This window comes from Sorex fumeus, unplaced genomic scaffold (genome assembly GCF_029834395.1).
Source record: "Sorex fumeus unplaced genomic scaffold, SorFum_2.1 ptg000014l, whole genome shotgun sequence".
NCBI classification, from domain to species: Eukaryota; Metazoa; Chordata; class Mammalia; order Eulipotyphla; family Soricidae; genus Sorex; species Sorex fumeus.
In genome coordinates this window covers 23,054,711-23,077,693 of record NW_026606071.1, presented here as the reverse complement: position 1 = coordinate 23,077,693, position 22,983 = coordinate 23,054,711, and the positions used below count along the sequence as shown (strand labels likewise).

At 36.3% G+C, this 22,983-nt stretch overlaps 1 protein-coding gene across 2 annotated transcripts in view; it reads right to left on the bottom strand.

Annotated features, from left to right (window-relative positions):
- The window catches only part of PARD3B (par-3 family cell polarity regulator beta), a 1,231,823-nt gene that overhangs the window by 414,102 nt on the left and 794,738 nt on the right, over nucleotides 1-22,983 (bottom strand). The window contains exon 16 of one of the 2 annotated variants that reach the window (XM_056111836.1): nucleotides 15,389-15,433. The exons of the other annotated variant lie outside the window; for it this stretch is intronic. Coding sequence (XP_055967811.1) covers nucleotides 15,389-15,433 — 45 coding nt within the window. The remainder of the gene's footprint in view (nucleotides 1-15,388; nucleotides 15,434-22,983) is intronic. 2 annotated transcript variants of the gene reach the window in all.

Here is a 22,983-nt window from a genome sequence, read left to right as displayed (position 1 = left end):
GACAAGGACAGCACTATGGCATGTGTCAAGCTTCCTTCTCAGATGAACATGACCCATTAGAGTAGTGCATTCAAAACAGTAGCTCAAGTTAAAGAATGCAAAGAAGTTATTCATTAAAAAAAAATCTGTTGAATGGTTTTGAGGATAGCCGCACATGCTAGGGGAAAAAGCAGCTCAGATGGAGAAGAGAGCACCAAATAAAGGGTGTTGGGAGCTTCCTCTCAGGATGGGAAATGCGTGATGAGAGTAGACTATAGTCCGAACAAGATTGCCACTCAATGTCTCTTCTGAAAACCACAGCACTCAAAAGGAGAGAGATAAAAGGGAATGCCCTGCCACAGAGGTAGGGTGGGATGGGGGGAAGGTGGATGAGAGGGATACTGGGACTGGTGGTGGTGGAGAATGGGCACTGGTGGAGGGATGGGTATCCGATCACTGTATAACTGAAACCCAAGCACAAAAATTTGTAAGTCTAAAACTGTACCTCATGGTGTTTCACTAATAAAAATTTAAGGAAAAAAAAATCTGTTGATCGGGGGTAGAGCGATAGTACAGGTAAGGCATTTGCCTTGCATGCAGCTGACACAGGTTTGATCACCAACGTCCCACATTGTCACCTGAAGCACCCACAGAAGCTATCCTGAGTGTAGAGCTAGTCATAAGTAAGCCCTGAGCACTGCTGGTGTGGGCCCATAAACAAACAAACAAACAAACAAACAAAAAACAACCAACCAAACAAACAAAAACAGGTCTATAATAAAATGGGGTCCTAAGTGTGCTCCACAGGTCTCAGTCCTCAGTTCTCTGATGCCATAGCATAATATTTTACAAAACTATTTTTCCTTTGCATGCAATTGTGCCCACCTGCTTTAAAGAGGTATGCGGGTTCAAAAAATATAAATTAATAAAGGAATATTTGTTCAAAAGATAATTTTGTACAGCTTTGTTCTATTTTCATGGGGTAGAATTTGTAAGTGATTTTGTGTGGGTGTGTGGTTTCTAACTATCAATAGAGTGAGAATGAATTTGCATTTGCTTATTTTAGCAAGGAGAAGTAATCTAGGTTGTTTTAAGTTTTCTCTTTAATTCTTACACGTTCATCTTATTTCCTATTTTATACAATTTTGGGATACAGTTGGGCATCATGAACCTCCAAGAAGGAAACTTTTTGTACATGATATCACATGGGTAACTTATTAAATAAACTATAAAAACTGAGTTCCTGCTGACTACAATATCAAAAATTGACAGAGGGGTTTTAAATTCCCTCTGTATGTTTTTCACGGAAACCTTTTCTAGAAAATAATAAATGAGGTGCCACATGGTCGAAATCCTCTCCATTTCCTTCTCTTTGTAGTGCTACTACCCAAATAAGTTCCTAGTGTGACTTAGAGATTCAGTCTCTCATCTCCTTCCCAGAAACTGTTTCTTTTCCTGTGGTTCTCTACACAGTCTGTGTTAGTTTCCAGGTTAACTTTTTAAATTCACACAGCATTTCTATTAGATTCAGTATGTGAACTCTGACAATGTTTAAACATGCCATTTTAAAAACATCCTTAATTACTCATTATTCAATTTCGTATAGTACCAGTGCAAAGCTTAAAGTCCTGTAGGGAAAGCAGAGACCATTATAAATCCTTCTCTACCTCCAATCTTGAGCTTCTCCCTCTCAGTGAAGTTACGCACAGTTAACTTTTCTATGTGTTTGCATATGAAATTTTCACTGTCTGCACCCCTATTGTTGCTACTAACCAACGGGGAATTGAGGGGCAGAATCCAGATTCTATACCGCTTTGTGTTTGTAACAGCTGGCAAGGAAGCATAAAGTATGTGTTCAATTCACACTGATTTAAGAAATGAGATATCATTAGTTACATTTTTTGTTATGCGGCAGATAATAGAGTTTTCCTGCCTGTGTGGGGGAAAACGCAAGCCTTAGGTTACTGATGGCTTAAGGCAGACATGACTGTGTAAACACAAAAAGGGGGGCAGTGGCCCTATCTCGCTCACCACCCACATTTGGTAGTCTAGGGCCGCTTCCCCCTTTTTGTGTTTGCACGACTGGCATCCCTGGGTGGGCACAAACCACCAACCTCTTGGTTAACAGCAGTGGTCTATCTCTCCCTGCCACCCCACGTTTGGCAGTTTCAGGCCTTTTCCCACACCCCAGGCAGGTCGATGGCAATGGGCAGATAAAGGAAGGAACAAGGACCAGGCTGGTTGGTGTCAGTTGCAGTTTATTCCATTCCCATTTCCATTTTCCTCTGATTCTCCTCCTGCTACTTCCTCCCCCATGCTACTTCATTCTCCTTCTTGATCCCCCTCCATTACCCTTCTGGCTCTGGAATCTGGATCCCCCAGCCCACTCTTACAGTCTAATTAAATCCCAATGCATGAGGGGTTGGGGCTTACACATAGGCATGGTTACAATCAATAGGGATAAATTTCTTTCCCTCAGGAGTTACTTCTAGGACAGATACCCTCTCAGCAGGATGACCCACCCAAGAGTGGAATCCCATGGGTGTGTTTCTCCTCTCTTTGTCCAAAAAACATACAAGCATTCATAATATTAATCATTTTGTATGGACACAGTAAGAGATACATTAAGCTTATAGAATTGCTTTTCTGGGGCCATCTCGATCTCAGACTACAGTGCTCAGGCCAGATTTGTCTTTCGTATCCCTAGCAGGGTCCTAGTCTTGTCGTTATGTTTGGATCATGACAGCATTTGCCCATGATCAAGCTCTTAACTTATAGTTAAGAATCGTGGCACTTTGGCCTGGCCCATTTCAATGCCACGGTAGCTCACAGCTTGCCCTGGGTCCATTCAGTCCTGCATTGGGAACCTGCTTTTGGAGTGCTAGGAACTAAGGGAAACTCAGGCTTAAGTCAAGAAAGCAGATGCCCAAGAGTGAATAATATTCAAAGCCAATTAAATTCTAAGTTTCAAAAGCATAATATTAACTGTCTTCCTGTCTCTATACAAAAAGGACATTGCTTTAAAGTAAACTGTTCAAAAGATATAAGGAGAGGAGAAAGGCAATATTAGCTTATGATACAAGTTCACTGTCCTAGAAGGATCTGACCTTACAAATTAACAGAGTCTTATTAGGGGGAAAAGCTGATTAACTGGTTGGGGAAGAGAGCATAGAGAAGTGGTTACAGATAAACAAAGGAATGGGAGTGACCCGAGAGCACTGTGATGGGTGTGACCTGATAAACCTAAGCTCCTTGTGGCAAGGGAGAAAGGACAAATCAATTGTTATCCTTCACATGACTACTGAGCAAAAGAGTTTAGAAAATAGTCTGAGAGGGACTTGAGTGGCTCACTGGATCAGTGAGCACAAGTGTGAGTTAGGCAAGCAGTGTGGGGGGGTAAAATTTTTTGAAAAATGAGCTAGAAATGACTGAAGTTAAGCTTGACTAGTTATCAAAAGTGCTCTCTGCCTGAAGGAGGTGGCAACCTCAAAGAGTTCAACTGGAGCTTTGGGACATCAAAGAGCAAGAGTGTCAGAAAGTAGTGGTGAGTAGCTCTGAGTAGGTATATGTGTGATGAGGTGATGGGGTGGATTTGATGATATCAAGAGACAGGGGTGAAAGGACAGGTTGGAATAGGGTGATGAGGGGCAGGCACAACTTGCTAAAGATACTAAAATTATTCTTCATGCTAGACACTGATATAGAAAACAATGTGTCTTTTTGTTTGTTGTTAGTTTTGGCTTTTTGGGTCATACCCAGCAATACACAGGGGTTATTCCTGGCTCTGCACTCAGGAATTACGCCTGGAGGTGATCAGGGGGCCATATGGGATGCTAGGAATTGAACCCAGTTCTGCAGTGTGCAAGGAAAACACCCTACACGCTGTGCTATTACTTCAGCCCCCCCCAAAATGTGTCTTTTTGGATGGTAATATTTGTCTAAAATACACATGACTTTTCATGCTTCCTTCTTCCACCCCCACAAAAACCTACATGAATGTGACTTATCTAATATAGAGTAATAACACTATTCAAATAAAAGTATTCTATAATATTTTCCACCATTAGTTGGCAATAGTATAGCTTTACTAAACCTCAAAAAGATATTCAATATAAAATTTAGGCTTTGAAACATCTATATCATTTAATACAGAATGGTAGTCTATTATGCATGAGATCATTTTCACATTTCTTCTCTTGGGTTTGAAATTTTTCCAGTATGTACGGGTGGGTTTTCAGCTGAGAAAATTTTAGAATGTAAAACATTGTTGAAATGATTAATTATTATTCAATTAATACTGCCAGACTATATTTTCCATAGAGGTCTGAAATAAAAATTGAGCACATAGGTTACTTAAAACCTCTCTGGCCCCTGGAATTATTTTTTCCTTTACTATCGATTTGCACATAGAATAACTTGAAACAGTGTCTTTGGACTCTAGGTTTCAGTGCATATGTTTCCAAAACAGTGACATAGAAACAGGAAAAGCTTTCTCACTTTTTCCAGATCTGCTTTTCCAAACTAATAGGCAAGTTAGGCAAAACTAAAACTAATGTGCAAAGACTCCTGTGAGTTTTTCAGTGTATTTTCATTGAAAAAAAATTTACTGAGGATACTATCAAGTTAAAAGTAAAAACAACAAAATAACAAAACAAAACAAAAACGGAGGGGCCAGGAACACAGCTCAAAGAGTTTGGGGCACTGCATGTTGTGTATGCAAAGGCAGGGACTCAATCCCCAACAACACAGGTCCTCTGGTTACTTATGGTACTACTCCTGAACCCTTTATCAGAAGTAGCCTCTTAGTCCTACACCTCAAAAGGAATAAATAAGACAAAGACAGAACTGAAGCCCACACTATAGTTTAAAACTTAGTTACTATATTTTAAAGAATGGAATTTGTTTTAATTTCTAGTCCAATCAAATCCATACAACAATGTTCTAAATAATTATGTCATTTTATCACAATTTTGAAGTCTTTTGTTGTTGTTCCCCTCCAGTTGTGGAGCTCATCCCAAGGTGAGTACAGATAGCACAGCCTCTAGTAAAGTTTTGATGTCAAACACTCATTTTATATTTATCAATCACCATGTAATCATTTAATAACATTTACCACAGATGTTCACTCTGGCATTTAGAAACACAGTTAGAATTGTCAGTTCCAAACCACTGTTTTCCAAATGCTGAAGACAAATATTCCCCAAAGATAATTAAGTTGGAGAGTTCAGCCACATTTGAAGAATTCTGACATACAAAAATACCCTCTTTTGTTTATAAAATTATGCTTTATTTGTGCAGATAGATTTTTAAATTTAGAAACTATAAATTTCCTAAACAAGTGTACATTTAGACACAGTAAATTTTGTTTCCAAACATGCAATCAAATTCTAAATAAGGAGGCAGGGTAATAAAAAAAACACCAATGAGCATTCATAACATAAATATCAATGTATAAGATATAAGTGAAAAGTATGACCTAAACTATAATATTAACAAGTTATTGGGACTAATAATAAAAATTGTCCAATATATTTATATTTAGGGAAAATAAGTGTAACCTCATAATCAAAGTAAAAAGTGTAAAGCAAATATAGCACTGAGCAATATACAGCCCTTTTGTGTATTGCTTATGTAATTTAGTATTTTTCCATGGAAGAAGCTAAAAGGAAAAGAACCAGAGCCATACCCATTATTTTTCTGCAATCTCTCTTGGTTTTGAGGAAATTTTAGAATTTTAATGATAATTTATATTAAATGAGGCAGATAAATTGCAATATTGTTTAAATTTACAAAGCAAGAGATATCTGAAATAGAAATCTGTGATATCAACCTCAGTTCTGTCACTGACATTGTGACATTTGTAATGAAAACATGAAATTTCCTTCTCTAGACCTCAACCAACTCTTTAAGAAAAGCTGGCAGTGCATGTGCATGTGTTATTGTATATGTATTTGTGTGCATGTGTGTGCATATGTGTATGTGTATGTACAATTCTATGTCCTATTGTACCTTAACATTTTATTATTCTACCACAAATATAAGTAAATGAGATAAAATTTTATTTTAGTTGAGAGAAACTGTAACTCATATGCAACCCAATCCTTAACTATCAGTGTGTGTCTGTGTGTAAATATAGCTTTTTTACTCAATTTTGCTTTAAGATATAAACAAATCTCCAAATGGATTACCTATTATTAACCAAAGCATTTCTCAGTCAATTTATAAAGACATATGTAAAGCTTCATCAAATTCTTCAAAATGAGACTATTAAAATCCTGAATTTCTAGTTCTTTCTACCTCCAGATTAATCTATACCACCATATCCCTTTATTTGTGCATTGTTAGACCTCACCACAAAGTCTTAGCCCATTCTTTTCTAAACCAGCTGCTTAAAACTATACTCTTTATCCAATATCCAATTTTACACATTTACACTTTTACACGTTTCCTCTTTCTTATTTCTTTACTGACCCACAGATGTTTCTTTTTTTTTCTAAATCTAAAAGCATGGTCTAGTATTTCCACTAATAACATAAAACAACAATAGAAACAATTTCTCTAATTATATCTTTCTTTCTACTAATACTCAGATTCTGGATAGATTACAGGTGCATGTTTTCACCACTATTCTTCCGCAACTCTCTTCACTCTATTCTGTTATCCTATCTAATAAAACACACTCCAGTTGATCATGACTAACGGTCATATTTCAATTTCTAACTGAATCCACTGAAAAGTACATAACTTTTACAATATTCAGTAAACCTGTGACATTTCATCAACTCATTCAACTCCTGAATCCATTTTCAAGAAAGAATTCACCCAGACTGCCATCGAGTCTAAAACAACTCAAGCCATTTCTCTACTCACTGAAGAGTAAAGATGGATTGTCTTGAAAAATGAAGAGTCTTGTCAATAAACAAAACAAAGTCTTGTCAATAAACACCACTCCCACCATCCACATTCAGCTCCCAAAATATAAGTGCTCTGCTCACCCGTTCTTCCCCTGATTTCTGCCTGAAACAATCCGGTCCATTGTTCCTTAGCAATGGATGTTCCTAGCATCCCCAACTATTCACCTTTTCCTCTGTCCAGTCTCTTCCATGTGCCTTCATGAGTGTTCACTTTTACTCTCATTCCTGACTATCCCCATACCCTCAAACTTAATTTAATTATGGCTTTCCACAAAGAATTTTGTTTCTCACTAGTTCTCTCATTTGAAGCAACTCCTTTCACTCCTTCCATGTTGGTCAGGATTGAGAAGGGATTCCTGTTCTTCCTTATTTATCACTTCTCCTTTCAAAATATATTCTTCCTCTATTTTTGACCTAAAGTTTCTACTCTATCAGACCATCCAGGCATATTTTCCTTTATTCCTGCTCAGCTCCTCAAGTACTGCCCTTGCTCACAGGTACTTAATTCATAAATGAAGGCTCCAGCACATAGATTATAGTCTTCCTCTTACTTCTGTCTTATCAACTTTGGTACTAAAAGTATTTAATTCAGTAAATCACTGGTGTAAGGAAAGTAAAAAACAAACAGTAGGATAACATTGGTTTCCTACTTTCTCCCTTGCTCAAGATGCATAGGTTTATTACACCCATCACACAGTGCTCTTGAGGCACTCCCATTCCTCTGTGTTTATCTTTAAGTTCTCTGTGCTTTGCTTCCCCTATCTGTTAATCATTTATACCCCCAAATCAGACCCTGTAACTTGTAAGGTCAGATCCTTTTAAGAACTCTGGATCTCTGGATTTTGTATTTATAAGTGAAATTTTGCTTTCTCTTTCCCTTATGTCCTTTGTATAGTTTACTTTAGAGCAATGTCTTTTTTGTATAGACAGAGGAAGACAGTTAATGCTATTCTTTGTAACTTGGAGTTAACATTTACTCCTGGGCATCTGTCATATTAACTTGACTTAGCCTCTGTTGCCCTTAGTTCCTAGCATCCCCAAAGCAGGGTCCTTATGAAGACCCTGGATGGATCCAGGGAAAGCTGTAAGCTACAATGGCATCAAAACAGGACAGGCCAAGTGCCATTAAACTTATAATAAGAGCATGGTCATGAACAAATTTTGTCATAACCTAAAGAGAATGACTGAACAAGCACTCTGCAGAAATTAGGAAGGACTAATCTGACCTGCAGACTGTGGTCTGGGATCTGTAGCAAGATGGCCCCAGGAGAGCCACCCTATAAGCTTAATGTATTTCTTACTGTGTTCAAACAAAATGACTAGAAATATTATTAAGAAGTAAATCTAAGATGATTATTTATGGACTAAGGAAAGGACTAAGAAATATGGCCTTAGATGAAATCCCACCCTTAAGCAAGCAGATCTAGCAGAAAGAGATCTTTGTCTTAGAAGAGTTTCCCTGGGGCTCTACATATATTGATATATCTGACCTGGATGTGGTTGCTACCCCCAACCCTTGGAGATTGGGTTCTTGACTAAAGCTGCGAGACTGGGTGCTGGGAAAGAAGCATGGTGCATAGAGGAGATGGGAATGAGTGGAGTGAGACTGGAATGGGGCACAGAGTGAGACTGGTACAGCCACTTGGGGAGAATGAATAAATGGCAGGACTAAGATTGGAATAAATGGCAGTTGATCACCAACCAGCCTGACCCGTGTTTTCTCCTCATCCTTCCAGGGTAGGAAAACAGTTTGACCACCGAACGCAAGTGGTGGGAGAGTGCCACATTTACTTTGTGATCACACAGCAAATGAAAAAAAATTGGAACCAAAACCATAGGCTGGAACTAAACCTAGTCCATTTCAAGGAGATTAACAAATCCCAATAGACTTAAAGATATAGGATTCAGAAGTAAATATTTACTGTTTATTATATTATGAAAAATATCTTGAGATTATATCCTAAAGAATTTTAGTATTTCTTTCTATTGCCTGTGCTCATCACTTAAATTTTCCTCATAGCAACTCTTATTTGGATTATATCAATGGCTTCATAACCATTCTCCTTGCTCCACCCTGCTCTGTCCCTTCCTACCCAGATTGCTATGCGAGTGACACCTCTTTACTCTAAAGCATCATTTGGCTCCATGAAGTGGATTCTCTGAACCTGCAAGATAATATATTCACATTTTCTCCACTCATTTGAGTTCTCTGTGATCCAATAACTGTTTACTTGTGCCACGTGATATCTTGTTACTCTCCCTTTGCACTCCTGCCACGTAGAATTTTTGATAATTTCCTGACAACACCATGTTTTTTCATGGCTTTCCATATGCCTGCAATGTGTTTGTTCATTGACCTTTTCTATTTCTCAAACTATTTATCTTTCAGAATCTGTTAAGGAAGTACTTCCTTCCTAAAACATGACAGCCATACTCAATCTCAAGCAGGAAGAAACAATTATTTCTGTAATGTCTTTTTGGTGTGAAAATAATAAACCAATATTTAATTAGACATGAATATGTCTTTCTCAGCTACCACTTTACATTTGTTGTAAGCATTTTAAACTTTATGAGCAGATACATATCATTTTGTTAACTCAATATTTAATGAAATTTCTGTCACAGTGGACGTTTAATAAATGTGAATGGAACCAAAATAATTACTTTTGAAATTTGGAAAAAAAATGTGGTTTCTTAATTACAAAATTCAGAGAAGTACATATCTATATCATATTGAGTAACAATCTCATTTCTAAGAAGATATATTTATTTCTAATTCCATTTATTCATTAAACTTTCGAAAATAGACTATTCAGAAACCTATTGCAACACAGGAAGTGCCAGGGTTGCTTTATAATCAAGTTTGTAAAAGAAGAATTCTAGACACATTGCTAATTTTTTAAAGATAACTTCCTGAATCCCATGGAAATGTAAACTAAAGTAGTAGTACATGTATACATTTCTTGTGTCTAAAGTTATATTTATCCAACATAACAAATGACAAATGAGTAAGTACTCACAAAGATATATGTCCCAGTACATAACTATGCAATATTATTTTAACCAACTGATGAGAAACAATTCATGTCACTAACATGCAAGATTTTATCCCTTCATCAAAAATTATAAGTCCTGAAAGAGAGAAACCCATTAGAAAAGTCTATGAAAAATGAACATGATTGGTTTTTTAAAATTTAAAGGAATTATTTCAATATAAATAATATGTAAAAGTACAAATACTAAGATAGCAAAATTTATTCATAAAAATTATCATTCAATGATTTATTAATCTTGTATTAAAGTGTTACATAATCACCTGAGTTTTCTGTTTCTTTCATTTCTCTTTTTGGGTGACAGCTGGTGCTATGCAGGGCCTACTCTCAGCTTGGTGCTTGGGAATAACTTCTGGTAGTGCCAGGAAGCAAACCTTGGTTTTTGCATGAATATTATGCTCTTTCGCCTTTATGAGTTATGTCCTGGCCTCTCACCTAATGTCTTTAAGAGTTCTGCCATTTTGCAAAAATCCAGAGATTATTTAGGAACATCTGAATATTCAGGTTTGAAGTTTAAGAAAGTGCATTTACTACAAAATTTAACTATTCAGTTAGAAACTTGCATATTAAATTATTGGCCTTTGTTATAAGAATACTTATATGCACAATTTAATGATTTATGCAGAATGTATGCACATCAGAGGGATATTTTCTCTTCATAAATATATTTTTAATTTGAGGTATCATAGTTTATAATAGTATTTTGTCATTTGTTAAAAGTGAAATAAAAGTAATTGAAAAAATCTAAAGAGATGTGAGGGGAGAGAAAGAAAGACATTGTTCAAGAGAAAACAGGATCCTCCCAAGTGGAAAAAGTCTGAGTTGTTATTTATTGTTGCAAAGTACTATGCCAATCTTTTAATGCATACATTTCTTAACTTGACTGAACATTTGTCTACATATATACAAACAGATAAATGCTGGAATGCCAAGTAAAATGACTGATCAAGTTAGATGCTTCTCTGATACTCACTGAACTATAGTAGTTTTTGAAAACCTATTAGCTTTCTTATTTAGCTGGATGAGGCCCTAAAAGGTAAATAAGAATTTATGGGATACCTTGTTATGTCTCAGATATTCTTTCTGTACTATGAAGCATTGGGCTTATTTTGGCTGAAAGTAATTTGATCAAAAATGTGGGGTCTACCACACAGTTTCTTGGTTCATAACCTAAGCCTGCTAGTTTCCAATGGAGAGACCAAGTACATAAGGGTCTCAAGGCTCAGCTTATTCATCAGTCAGATGTGTTAAGATAGCAACATGCTTAATGGCAGCAAGGCACTTTGTTTAGAAATATCCCCCAAGATGGTTAAAGAGTATTTGCTCATTAACTGATAAACTTGTCTCTGAAAAGGTCTGGACTTACTGCCAACGATTACTTTTACAGACTTGCCTGCTTTACAGCTATATAGACAGGTGTTTGAGAATATAAGAAATTAAAATAGGAATAGGAAAGCTTTTTAGTCCATTTCGCTAATTAATATGTCAGTGCTCATAAAGAAGAACTCATCGGCTTTCTGCAGTACTGCATCATCTTAAAGAGCTGGGTCAGCAAAGATCTCTGCAGACAGTCAATACATATTAAAACAGTTCCTAGCAGTAAATCAAAACAAAAAAAATGAAGACATAGTAAAAAAAGTAAAATTTATAAGTCTTTTCTGTCTAAATGATGAAGAACATAAAACTGAAGGTTTAGGTGTCAGTTCAGAATTCAGAAAAGCAATGATTTCTTGTCAAACAGAGTGAGTCTGTGAATAAACCAAAATTAAAGTATCATTTCGGGGGGAAAGGCTATGCCAAACTTGATGCCATTTTCTTTGGGTTCTAATGTTTCTTCAGAATACTCATCATTTAAAACACAATTTTATTGTTTAATATGCATGCTTTACTGAAGTATCCCTCGCTTGAGAGGATTTGAATTTTTTGAAATCCCAGTAGAATGACATGGAAAGAAGTGAACGATTTCTTAGGGTTTTCCAAGGGTTTCTAATGGCACTTTTTGAAGGAAGGGAACAAACAAATAAAAAAATAGCATTTTATTCCAACTTGTCAGGATAGGTCTCCATATCCCACATCAGCTACGTTTTGCATATATGGAAGGAGATCCTACAAGATTATAAACCTTAGAACCCATCTGCCATCTTTCTTGTTAAGGGATGAGATACAATGTGCCACTAGTGAACAGCTGAAATGGGCTATCAGAAGAATATCAAGATCACTGGATTCATTATAAAAGGGGTGAAGGGAAGCTTCATCTGGGACCAAAAAATGTTAGGAAAATTTATCTTACCTGAGTTTTTTATTTGAATGAGTTCAGAGAAATCAACCACTTAAAGATTAAGCCAGGGAAAAGATGCCAAAAAATATTGTCACAAATTTGGGAGGTACCCAAGGCAGACAAACAGATGGAACTTGGCATGAAATGGCCCTCTACACACTAAGTAGCTGACTCAGAAGAAATTTTAACTCAGATGAATTTATTAAAATATTGACTATCATCCTGAACAAGAAAATGGATGATAGATTTAGGTCTTCACATACAATTTAATTTAACTTCCTGATGGTCTTGGATAGCACGAAACATTTCCATAATGAAAAGGGAAAGGAATACTTCTTAACAAGAAGCATTCTAGTTTGGAGAATGAATTTGCAGAAAAGAAAGGAGAAAAAAAAGAAGATGAGTGACACCCTTTAACATTGGACAGGTAAGAATGATCATGAGAAATTATACAGTATAATTCAGACCAGTACCCAGGTTAGCAGAGGCAAATTAGCAGTTTGAGACTATAGTCATCAGGCAATTTTAAACGTCAATTTATTTATTTATTTAAAATAAATATATTTTATTTGGAGGGTTTTTAAGGTATGGGGGGGAGAGAGAGAGAGAGAGAGAGAGAGAGAGAGAGAGAGAGAGAGAGAGAGAGAGAGAGAGAAAGAGAGAGAGATGCACTCAAGAGAGAACACGGGCTACTCCAGGGGCGAAGTGAGCCCCTACACACATCCTAGAATTAGACACAAAAGCATAAAAGTACACATCTCAAGAGGGGAGATTTAGGCGGCACATGCGCTGGGGCAAAACATATGTTTGGCCACGTGGGCGCACGCAGCACAAGGGCTCTCGTAGCATATGAGCTTAAAAGTCAATTTAATAAGTGAAAGATTTTGGCAAAGTTCAAAGGATCCTCAGTCCTTTGCTGTCAATTACACTACAAACCACCACTACCAAAGGGCAGTTAGAAACTTAACCCTAAAGGCACAGACAGAAGGACAGAATTTGGACAATCCTGACAATTCAGGCTAATTTTCCAAGTGACAATAAATATTAAAAATGAAATAAGAGCCAGCTCTAGGAGTACATAAATTATATCTTTAGTATTGCATTTTTCTGAATACTTACTCTGAAATGTCTCTAATGTTTTCAGGATGCTCTAGCAAGTTCTAGGAGCACATAGACTATATTTTTTAGTGTTGCATTTTTCTGAATATATACTTGAAATGTCTCTAATGTTTTCAGGATGCTCTCAGGTAACACAACTCTGGTTCATTTGATATGAAAAATATTGGTACTATACCTATCGACCACCTAAAGTGAAGGTGTTATATGGAACAAACAATTAACCTGCCCCACAGCTTCAAAATCATGCCACTTTGACATTTTTTCTTTCAGTTTGGAAATAATTCCAATTTTCATATCTATAACCTATTAGCAGTTTATAGCAGACTATATAAAACATGTTACCCAAATATACTTAAATATTATAGTAATGTGCTTAGACAACAAAATTTTCATTTATAAGGAGTAACTAATTTTATATATTTTTATTTAGAGTATACTTTATTAGTTTCTGTAATCAAACTCATATAGATAAGACCTTACATATTTAATACAATGAGTTACTCCTGTACAAATGGAAAAAGAGAGATAGATGCTCATTGTTTCTAGACCAATATGGCTGTGAATTTCTGTACAATGCCAATCCAAGAGTAGTTAGTTTAGTTACCTGCTAATGGTAATTTCTTTGGAAATTAGTACGACTAAAGATTTAATTTGCTGAAAAACTTGAGAAAGTGTATGATTTGCTTATTTTCAGAACTACATTGATAATCATGTCTGAATATGCTTCTATTTTTTACTTCAAATCCTATTCTAAAATATCCAACCATTCAGTATTATGTGTAAGAGAACTAACTACAAACAGTGTGACAAAGCACTTAAGATGGAAAGGATATAGGCCATCCTTGAGGTTCCTTGGTCATGAGAACTTCCTTCTCAGAATCCTAAAAATATGTCAGTAGCAGGGAACTTAATGAACAAGAGTGATGGGAATAAGCAGCATGTGACCATTTATCGCTCCCGCAGAAATCTTTTCCTTCACAGTGATCTAACCTCCTAGGCCCTTTATTAGGAATAGCAGAATAGGAAAAGTATCAGAGTTGTGAACCAGTCCTTCCCTGCTGTTATCACTAGAGAATCTGCAGAAAGAGGAAAAAAGAAAAAAGTCATAATCTTGCCCTGGAACATGATGGAGGTAATGAGGCATCAAGACCACTTACAGCTGAAAACATAATTGGCACATAAACACAGGAGATGCTTTGGTGATAGGAAAGACTTCTTTGTCTCAAAAACAGAGGGATGCCAACAAATTGTAACCCTTCTGTTACACAGAGTGGCAATCCTAAGAGTAAAATGAATATTTCCCCCAAATAATGCACCCCTAGAGGAAAGAGATGATTGTAGTTTTTATAAGCTTAGTCGCATTAAGTGTTCCCAACCATTGCTAATAAATGACGATGAAGGAAGGGAAAAGGAATATAAGGCAAGTCATTTGGCAATGAAGAAAAGGTTGAGTACAAGAATACAAGAATCTCCTACATAACAGAAGAAGAAGTAGGACCTATAGGCTCTTAAAGGTGCACATAGATTTTGTAGAGAGCCTCCAGGAAGCTCATTCATGTGTCTAAAGAAAGATGACACTGTCAACTTGGACACAATCCCTTCAAGGAAGCTCAAAAGACAATAGCTTTTATAAAAAGAAAGAAATAACCACATCATCTGGAGCCTTTTTATTCTGAAACTGTCTGCATGCTTTACAACAAAAATCATCATGAAAAAAAATTCCAAACTCTCCTGCTTTTTTTTTTCTTGAAAAATTTTTGCTGTTCACATTGTTTAACAGGAATCCAAAGTTTAAGACTTTTGGTTTCAATTTTTTTTTCTGAAACCTTTATTCTTCCTTCTCAAACATTTTGAGTCAGCATATATTATGCCACTGTACACAGAGCCAAGCAACAATTCATTTTTGTGGAAGTCAAAGGCAGCTCATGTATTAATTAGCCAGACTTTCAGTAACTATGGTTGAAAATAGGTTCCAACTACTACTCAAACACAGCCAATGATTTCCAGAAAGAAGAATCTAAAGCTAGTTACAAAGAATTTCTTACCCAATTTTTGTCCAGCCATTGAATGGACTTTGCTTTCATCTGGCACTGAGAAGAAAGAAGAGGCAGAAATCAGATATGCTTGCAAATCAGTAATTTTTGAAGAACAATTAATATAGAATCAGAACTTAAATATTTCATTGTCCAGATTTATAAAATGTTTTCCCATAGGTACCTAATTTCTTTTGGTAGATATTATGAAATATTATGAAGAAGTTATGAGTAAATATAATTTTCATTAGGTCTTGATGAACAGATTTCATTTTTAATACTTTATGTTCTTCCAACTGGATTGTCATTTCCACATCCAGTCAGGAGAAACTAAACTCAAGGACCAAAAAGTGACATTCGTATATTATAAAACTTCTGGAGCTTAATAACAACTCAGGAATAGACTTCTACATTGGGTTAAAATGGAGTGAAAGCGAAGTGATTTACAACTACTTCTGAAAAAAAGAGAAACAATGCTGTGCATGAGATCAGATATTGTTCAACAAAAGACAGTGACGCCTGAGAGATGGGAAATAGATGAGGTGAATCCTACAATTGTTCTAGCTTACTGCCCAGAGGAAATATCCCAGCTGCAGTACAAGGTGGGGGGGAGGGCACACAGACAGAACCCTATCATATCTTAGCATGAGGACGTGTTACCCAAAAGGAAAATGAGAGGGAAATAGCAGGGGTTTGTATGGTTGAGAACCAGGATAATAGAAAATTCTGTCTGATGTTTGCAGAGGACTTCTTCAGAGAGTTAGTGGAAAGCTGACGATCACATACAGATGAAGAGATTCTCCCCCAAATTTGGGGAAAGGACCAACAGAAGTATGAAGGAAACAATATGAAATTCACACCAAAGAGGGAGTAGTGCTGGTTTGAACAGTTCTAATAGCCAGAATGAAACACTTCATAATTCAGTGTCACTGGTTACGATATAAAGAAGGGTGTTGCTTTAGTGGTGTGGAAAAAACGAACCCTGGATTATCACATTTCTGATGAAATATATATATATATATATATATATATATATATATATATATATATATGAAATGCACTAATTACCAAAGCTTCTACGAGAGGAAATGTCATCTGGATCACCTTACAGATTTTTTTGTTTTTTGGGTCACACCCGGTGATGCTCAGGGGCTACTCCTGGCTCATGCACTCAGGAATTACTCCTGGAGGTGCTCAGGGGACCATATGGGATGCTGGTAATCAAACCCTGGTCGGCCGTGCAAGGCAAACGCCCTACCCGCTGTGCTATTGCTCCTGTCCCACCTTACAGATGGGACAAATTTTTAAATGATATTTTAGGTAAAACTTTGATGTGAAAACTGAACTCTTACAGTTTCATGGGAAAATTATATTAAAATTTTTACCAAAAAATCACTTTAGAAATGCAGAGAAGGAAATCATTTTCAAACTATTCTATGAGGCTGTATGACTCTGGAATTAATGTCAGGTATGAAAATGTGCGATAGCACAGCGGTAGGGCGTTTGCCTTGCACACAGCCAACATGGCTGACCCGAGTTCGATACCTCCGCCCCTCTCGGAGAGCCCGGCAAGCTACCGAGAGTATCTCGCCCGCACGGCAGAGCCTGGCAAGCTACCCGTGACGTATTCGATATGCCAGACATAGTAACAACAAAGTCTCCAATGGAGACGTTACTGGGCCCGCTCGAGCAAATCGATGATCAACGGGAGGGCCTTTACTTTTACTTTATGAAAATGTCATGTATTTAAAAGTATAAAAATTATAAAACAATAACTCTCATTAATATAGTTACAGATTCTTTTTGAGAGGTGGGTATGGGACAAACCAGCAATACCCAGGAATTACTTCTGGCTCTGCACTCAGAAATTATTCCTGTTAGTGCTAGAGAGATCATGTAAGAGCCTAGAGATTGAATCTGGGTTGGTCATAGGCAAGACAAACGACCTTCCCACTTGGCTATTCTTCCGGCCGCTAGACACAGATTCTCCATTCTTAAGCATCTCTTCATGGATGACCATTTCTGTATTCAACTACAATTGTTCACCATGCATTATACTTTATGTTCTTTCAGAAAACTCCAATGCTTAAGCAAATTGGGGAGAACTTGAAAACAAGAAATTTCTAAAACCTCATCTATTTTTCCCTAGTGCTTTATTTATTACACAGGAATATGCTCCTCCTCTGTTGCCCACACATTCTGCTACAGTTACTTAATTCCGTAATTTATTCTTTATTTGAGAAGAAGGGTCACACACGTTAGTGCTAAGAGTTTACTCCTAGGCCTATGCTCAGAGTTCACTCCTGGTGGTGCTCTGGGAACCAATGTGGTGACAGGCATAGAACATATGATAGCTGCATGCAAGGCAAGTGCCCTACCCACTCTCTGTTCCCATATTCTGTTATATTTCATGGATCACATTTCAGTACATAAATCTTCTCAAATTTACTGTGCTCTCTTTTGTCAAACTATTTTCCAAATAAAAAGACAACTCGTGTTTGTAATTTTCCTGGTAGGAAATAAATATTATTAGATATCTTCACACTATGCATCAGATAAAGGACTAATATTGAAGACATATAAAGCACACACAAATTTCAACCAAAAAATTAACAACACTTGGAACCAGAGCCATAGTATAGTGGGTAGGGCATTTACCTAGCACAAGATGGACCCAGGTTTGATTCCCAGTATCCTAAATGGCCCTTTGAACACAGTCAGGAGTGAGTGCAGAAACCCCTGAATATCCCTTGGGTGTACCCCAAAATCAAAAATTAAAGGAAAAATCTACAACACTAACAAAAAATAAGAAGAGGAGAGGAACCTCCTCCAAGAAAACAAATGAATGATCAGTAGACATATAAAAAATTGTTCATGTTACTTATTACCAGTGAAATAGAAATCAAATCACAATAATGAGATATAATTTCATAAATTTTTGGCATCAACCGACCTAACACAGAAACATTCATTAAAAAAGATAGATGCGTACTATGTTTATTGAAGCATTTGGTAAAATATCCATATAGAAACAACCCAAACGTTTAACAGTATATGATGGATAAAGAAGCTGTGGCATAGATACACAATGGAATACTACACAGCTGAAAGAAACAAATGAAATCATGTGGTTTGCTGCAACCTGGATGGAACTGCAGGGTATGGGGTTAAGCACAATGAAGTTGGAGGAAGAACAAATGCACAATGATCTCAGCTGTGGTATTGAGATAAAACAAGGAACAGACAGTATCAAACAACGCCAATCATTTCATTTTTGATTATAAAACTCATATTTTCAAATAGCAGTGGGAGCAATAAAGAAGAACAAAAATATGGACTAAAAGGAACTTAAGGTATTTTAGGGGAGGGTAAGGAACACTTTGTTGATTGACTGTAGTAATTTTGTATTTCAATACTGTAAATGCTAATGCTGTTGTAATCATGTTATCTGTCAACACTGTCAAACACTGTCCTCCTGTTGTTCATCGATTTGCTCGAGTGGGCCCAGTAATGTTTCTATTTTGAGACCTGTTGTTACTGTGTTTGGCATATTGAATACATCATGGGTAGCTTACCAGGCTTTGCCATGGGGGCGAGATACTCTCGGTAGCTTGCCGGGCTCTCTGAGAGGGGTCGAGGAATCCAACCTGGTTAGGCTGGGCTGGCTGCGCACAAGGCAAACACCCTACCGCTGTGCTATAATCATGTCATCTAAATTATAATAGAAGTCAAAAATAAATCTAAAGGAGTCAGAGTGATAGGACGGCAGTTATAGTGTTTGTCTTACAATCGGTTCCTGGGACCCGCTATGGCCTCATAGCCCAGAAGGGTGTGATCTCCCATATTGGTGATGGGGTTGAAGTCAGGAAAACTGTACACATGGAGTTTGATGATTGCTGTTTGTAAAGTTTGGTACTATAAATAACTTTGTAACTTACAGTATCTTAATAAAATGTATTGCAAAATTAAAAAAAAATGTATGTTAGAGGGGTCAGAGAGACAGCTTAACATAGGAGGCCTGGATTTTATTTCTGCCATCACAAAATATGGACTAAAAGGAACTTAAGGTTATTAAGTTAAGGAGCAAGCCCAGTCACAGAGTCAGTATAGCCTCCAAACCCCATTGGGTGGCCCCAAACTTCTCCCCAAAATAAATCAAAGATATTAGACTTTTCTTCATATTTTAAGGTAGAGATAAGTCTGTCGATATTCAGGCTGCAATTGGGGGCCAACTTTGAACTTTTACTACTGATTTTGTTTTGACTATATCTGTAGTCAAACTATTGAACCTATAGAAGTCTATTAGGGTCAAGGTAAAATGTCCCATTTTCATAAATGAGAAATGGTGTGAGTTAAAGTTCTGAAGCACAGATATCATATGCAAAACACACAATCACATGTCTTATTTCAAATAGAATAAAATGTAGAGGTATTAAAATATTTGATGTGAATCATCCTTTGATATTTTATCAAAATATCTTTCATGTAATATGTGTTAGATATCTTCAAAGGTTTAAATTAATAAACTGTCCTTAAATATTTTCCAAGGCTTGAAAATAATGAAAAAGTTATGAAAATGTTTAAAATTCAATTCTTAGATAAAAGAAAATAAATGTAGAAGACCCATAACTATTTTATCTGTGGCATAAATAATTGTTTTTAATTATAAAATAAAATGATGCATTTTATAGTTTAACAAAAAAAAATTCTGACCTAGGGGCTAGAGTACTTGACTGGTATATACAAAAATGTTTGATCTCCCATAATCCTGAACAACACCCAGAATCAGATATAGCCCTGATGGCTGTGAGCACTAATAGTAGTTGCCCTACTTTCTAGAAAAGTTCTGACCTGATACTCCACTAGTTACAAGTTGTTTTACTAGTCACACTATTTTAACTTCCTGTGCTTCAATCACTCATAGATAAAATAAATTTAACATTGCTTACTCCTGTTTATAATAAAGATTAAATATACTAGACCATATAGTACATGCTTAATAAATATTAGCTATTGTTATAATTAAAGGGAAACTAAAAACAAAGGGAGGAATATGATAGCTAAAGAAGGAGTCAATTGAGTTTTGAGTCCCAGGATTACCAAGAAAATTAGTAAACCCCTTTTAACTTTAGTTACCCATGTGAAAAAATGAGTATAAAACACTGCACAGGGAACTGTGGGAACTCAATGAAAACAAAAACAATGTGAAAATATACAAAAGCACAGAGCTACATAAATCCCTTTCCAATAACTGAAAATTTCCCTTTCTAAGAGGATAAATTTGATGAGAGTGATGATGCTTATGATTTAACAGTGTTTCCTTTCAACCAGGGGTCATATTGGTCTCTGTGGGCTTCTAAGATATTCCAAGGTGGGTGACAGGTGAAGATAATACAAGTGGAGACACAAATCCAAGACTAGGGAACTAACAGGTTAGGATGGGGTCTCAGGAAGAATGTAATTCAGAAGGGAGCAAAAAATGGGAGAAATATTAAGAAACACCAATTTCTAAGGCATACATCCTAGTTAATCAGACCTCTACTTTGTCTTGAAGTAGAAAAAAAAGCAAAGAAAAGATGATATTCAAATTATATTGTCTCACTATGTGCAGTTATCTTAAAAATGAGAGTCACACAAAGGTAGACTTTTGCTTTTTGTTTCTGTCCATTTTTTTCCTTTTAACAATCATAAATTTTCCCATTAAATATAAATCATTTAAAATCTTCAACTGGAAAAGCCATATTAAATTAAACATGGTACATTCTTACCTTTTGGCTGAATACTGTATTATTCTTGATAGGAATACTTATCATTATTTTAATTGACAATTTGAAATTCTTTAGAACATTAGCAAACTATTTTTAAAAAACTGTGGAAAAATTCAAATTGGTTATAGGCATAAAAATTAAAGCTTTTTCTCCCAAATGCTCACTGACACATATGCCTATCTTTAGGACATAATAGAGGGAGAACTGTAATGAATTAATTAATAGAATACGTTTTATTTAAAAGGTTAAATTGGGAACAATCATCTTTTATGCACATGCTTAGTGCTGAGAAGTGATTTAAATAACAGTAGCAAATGAGAAAATGAGGTAAAATTACATAGACCACCAAGCTTTTTTCTTAAATGGCAAGTGTTAAAATTAATACTCAACTTCTTTGTAACTCAAATTCCTTTAGAAATATTATATAAAGTTATCTCTTGGGGCGAAAGCTTAAATCTAGTGATTCTGCTGCATAATATTTAGATAGTACAGAAATTAGAATGACAGCAACACCTATCATGAATATTTTAAACACAGAACTTATTTACAAGAGATTGAGAAATGAGTGATCTGAGTGTAGGAAAGGTCTTCCATTCCAAAATGGTAAGGTACCAAAAGCATCAAGTAAAGAAGTATTGATGGACCATGAGTCAAAATTTCTTGTTCTATTTACATGACAGGTTGATTTGCTTTGTTACTTTTTCCTTTTAAAGTTTCCAGATACTACTATATTCCCCTCTCCCCATCCTGTTACTCCATTCAGTTTTATATCAGGGCTGGTTTACTTGCATTTGATTGTTCAAAGGGAGTTTATAACAATTGAAGCTATATCAATAAGTCTGAGTCCTTCTAAAGATGAAATTCATAGGTTTTTTTTATTGTGATGTATTAAATATTTAGAAAGAATTGTAGATTCACTCCTCATGAGATTTCTCTGGATTTATTTAGATAATGGGATTTCTATACTAAAGTCTTGCTTCCTGGCACTCAACTCAAGATCAATGAACATTATTTGATTTCATTACTGTAGGTGCGTCATAAAGCAGACACTTTTTGGCTTAGACATTTGTTAATTTCCTAGTGTGTACTTTCATAAAGACTTGCCTAGGAAACCCCACAGGTACATGCTTCTAGCAACCTTGGTTTTATACCAGTGGCATAGGAACATCTCAGTGACTATGCTACTACATTTTTTTTTCTTTTTGGGTCACACCCAGGGATACACAGGGATTACTCCTGGCTCTACACTCAGGAATCACTTCTGGCGGTGCTCTGGGACCATATGGGATGCTGGGAATCAAACCCGGGTTGGCCGCATGCAAGGCAAATGCCCTACCCACTGTGCTCTCGCTCCAGTCCCACTACTATTTTTTTTAAGCATGGGCAAACACCAGTGGTTTTCTACTACATTTCAATATGGCTTATAGTTAAAATCAATAGAATTTAGAAGTATAGATACCTTGGGCGGTCTGTGGGAAAGATGGCACTCTGAGAACTCGTAAGTGACAAGCATAAAATGCCTTACATATGTTGGTTTCCCAGTAGGATACGTTTATATTAATACAGTGATCACTTAAAGTGTTTTTGTTCTTTTGTAAAGCCTTCTGATACTTCAAATGCATTCTCACTGGGGAAAAACAATCCCCTGCCTTATTGACAGCATTTGAAACGCATTCTATAACATAAGTGACTATTAGGGACTGAACTAGCTTAATAAAAAATTTCAGAATAGTGGCAGTTTTGGTGACTTAATGGGCTCCATATGGTCTTCTTGTGCTGACAGAAGATGGTATATTGCTCACATGTACACATTTCTTCAGATAAAAATTGCCATCAGCT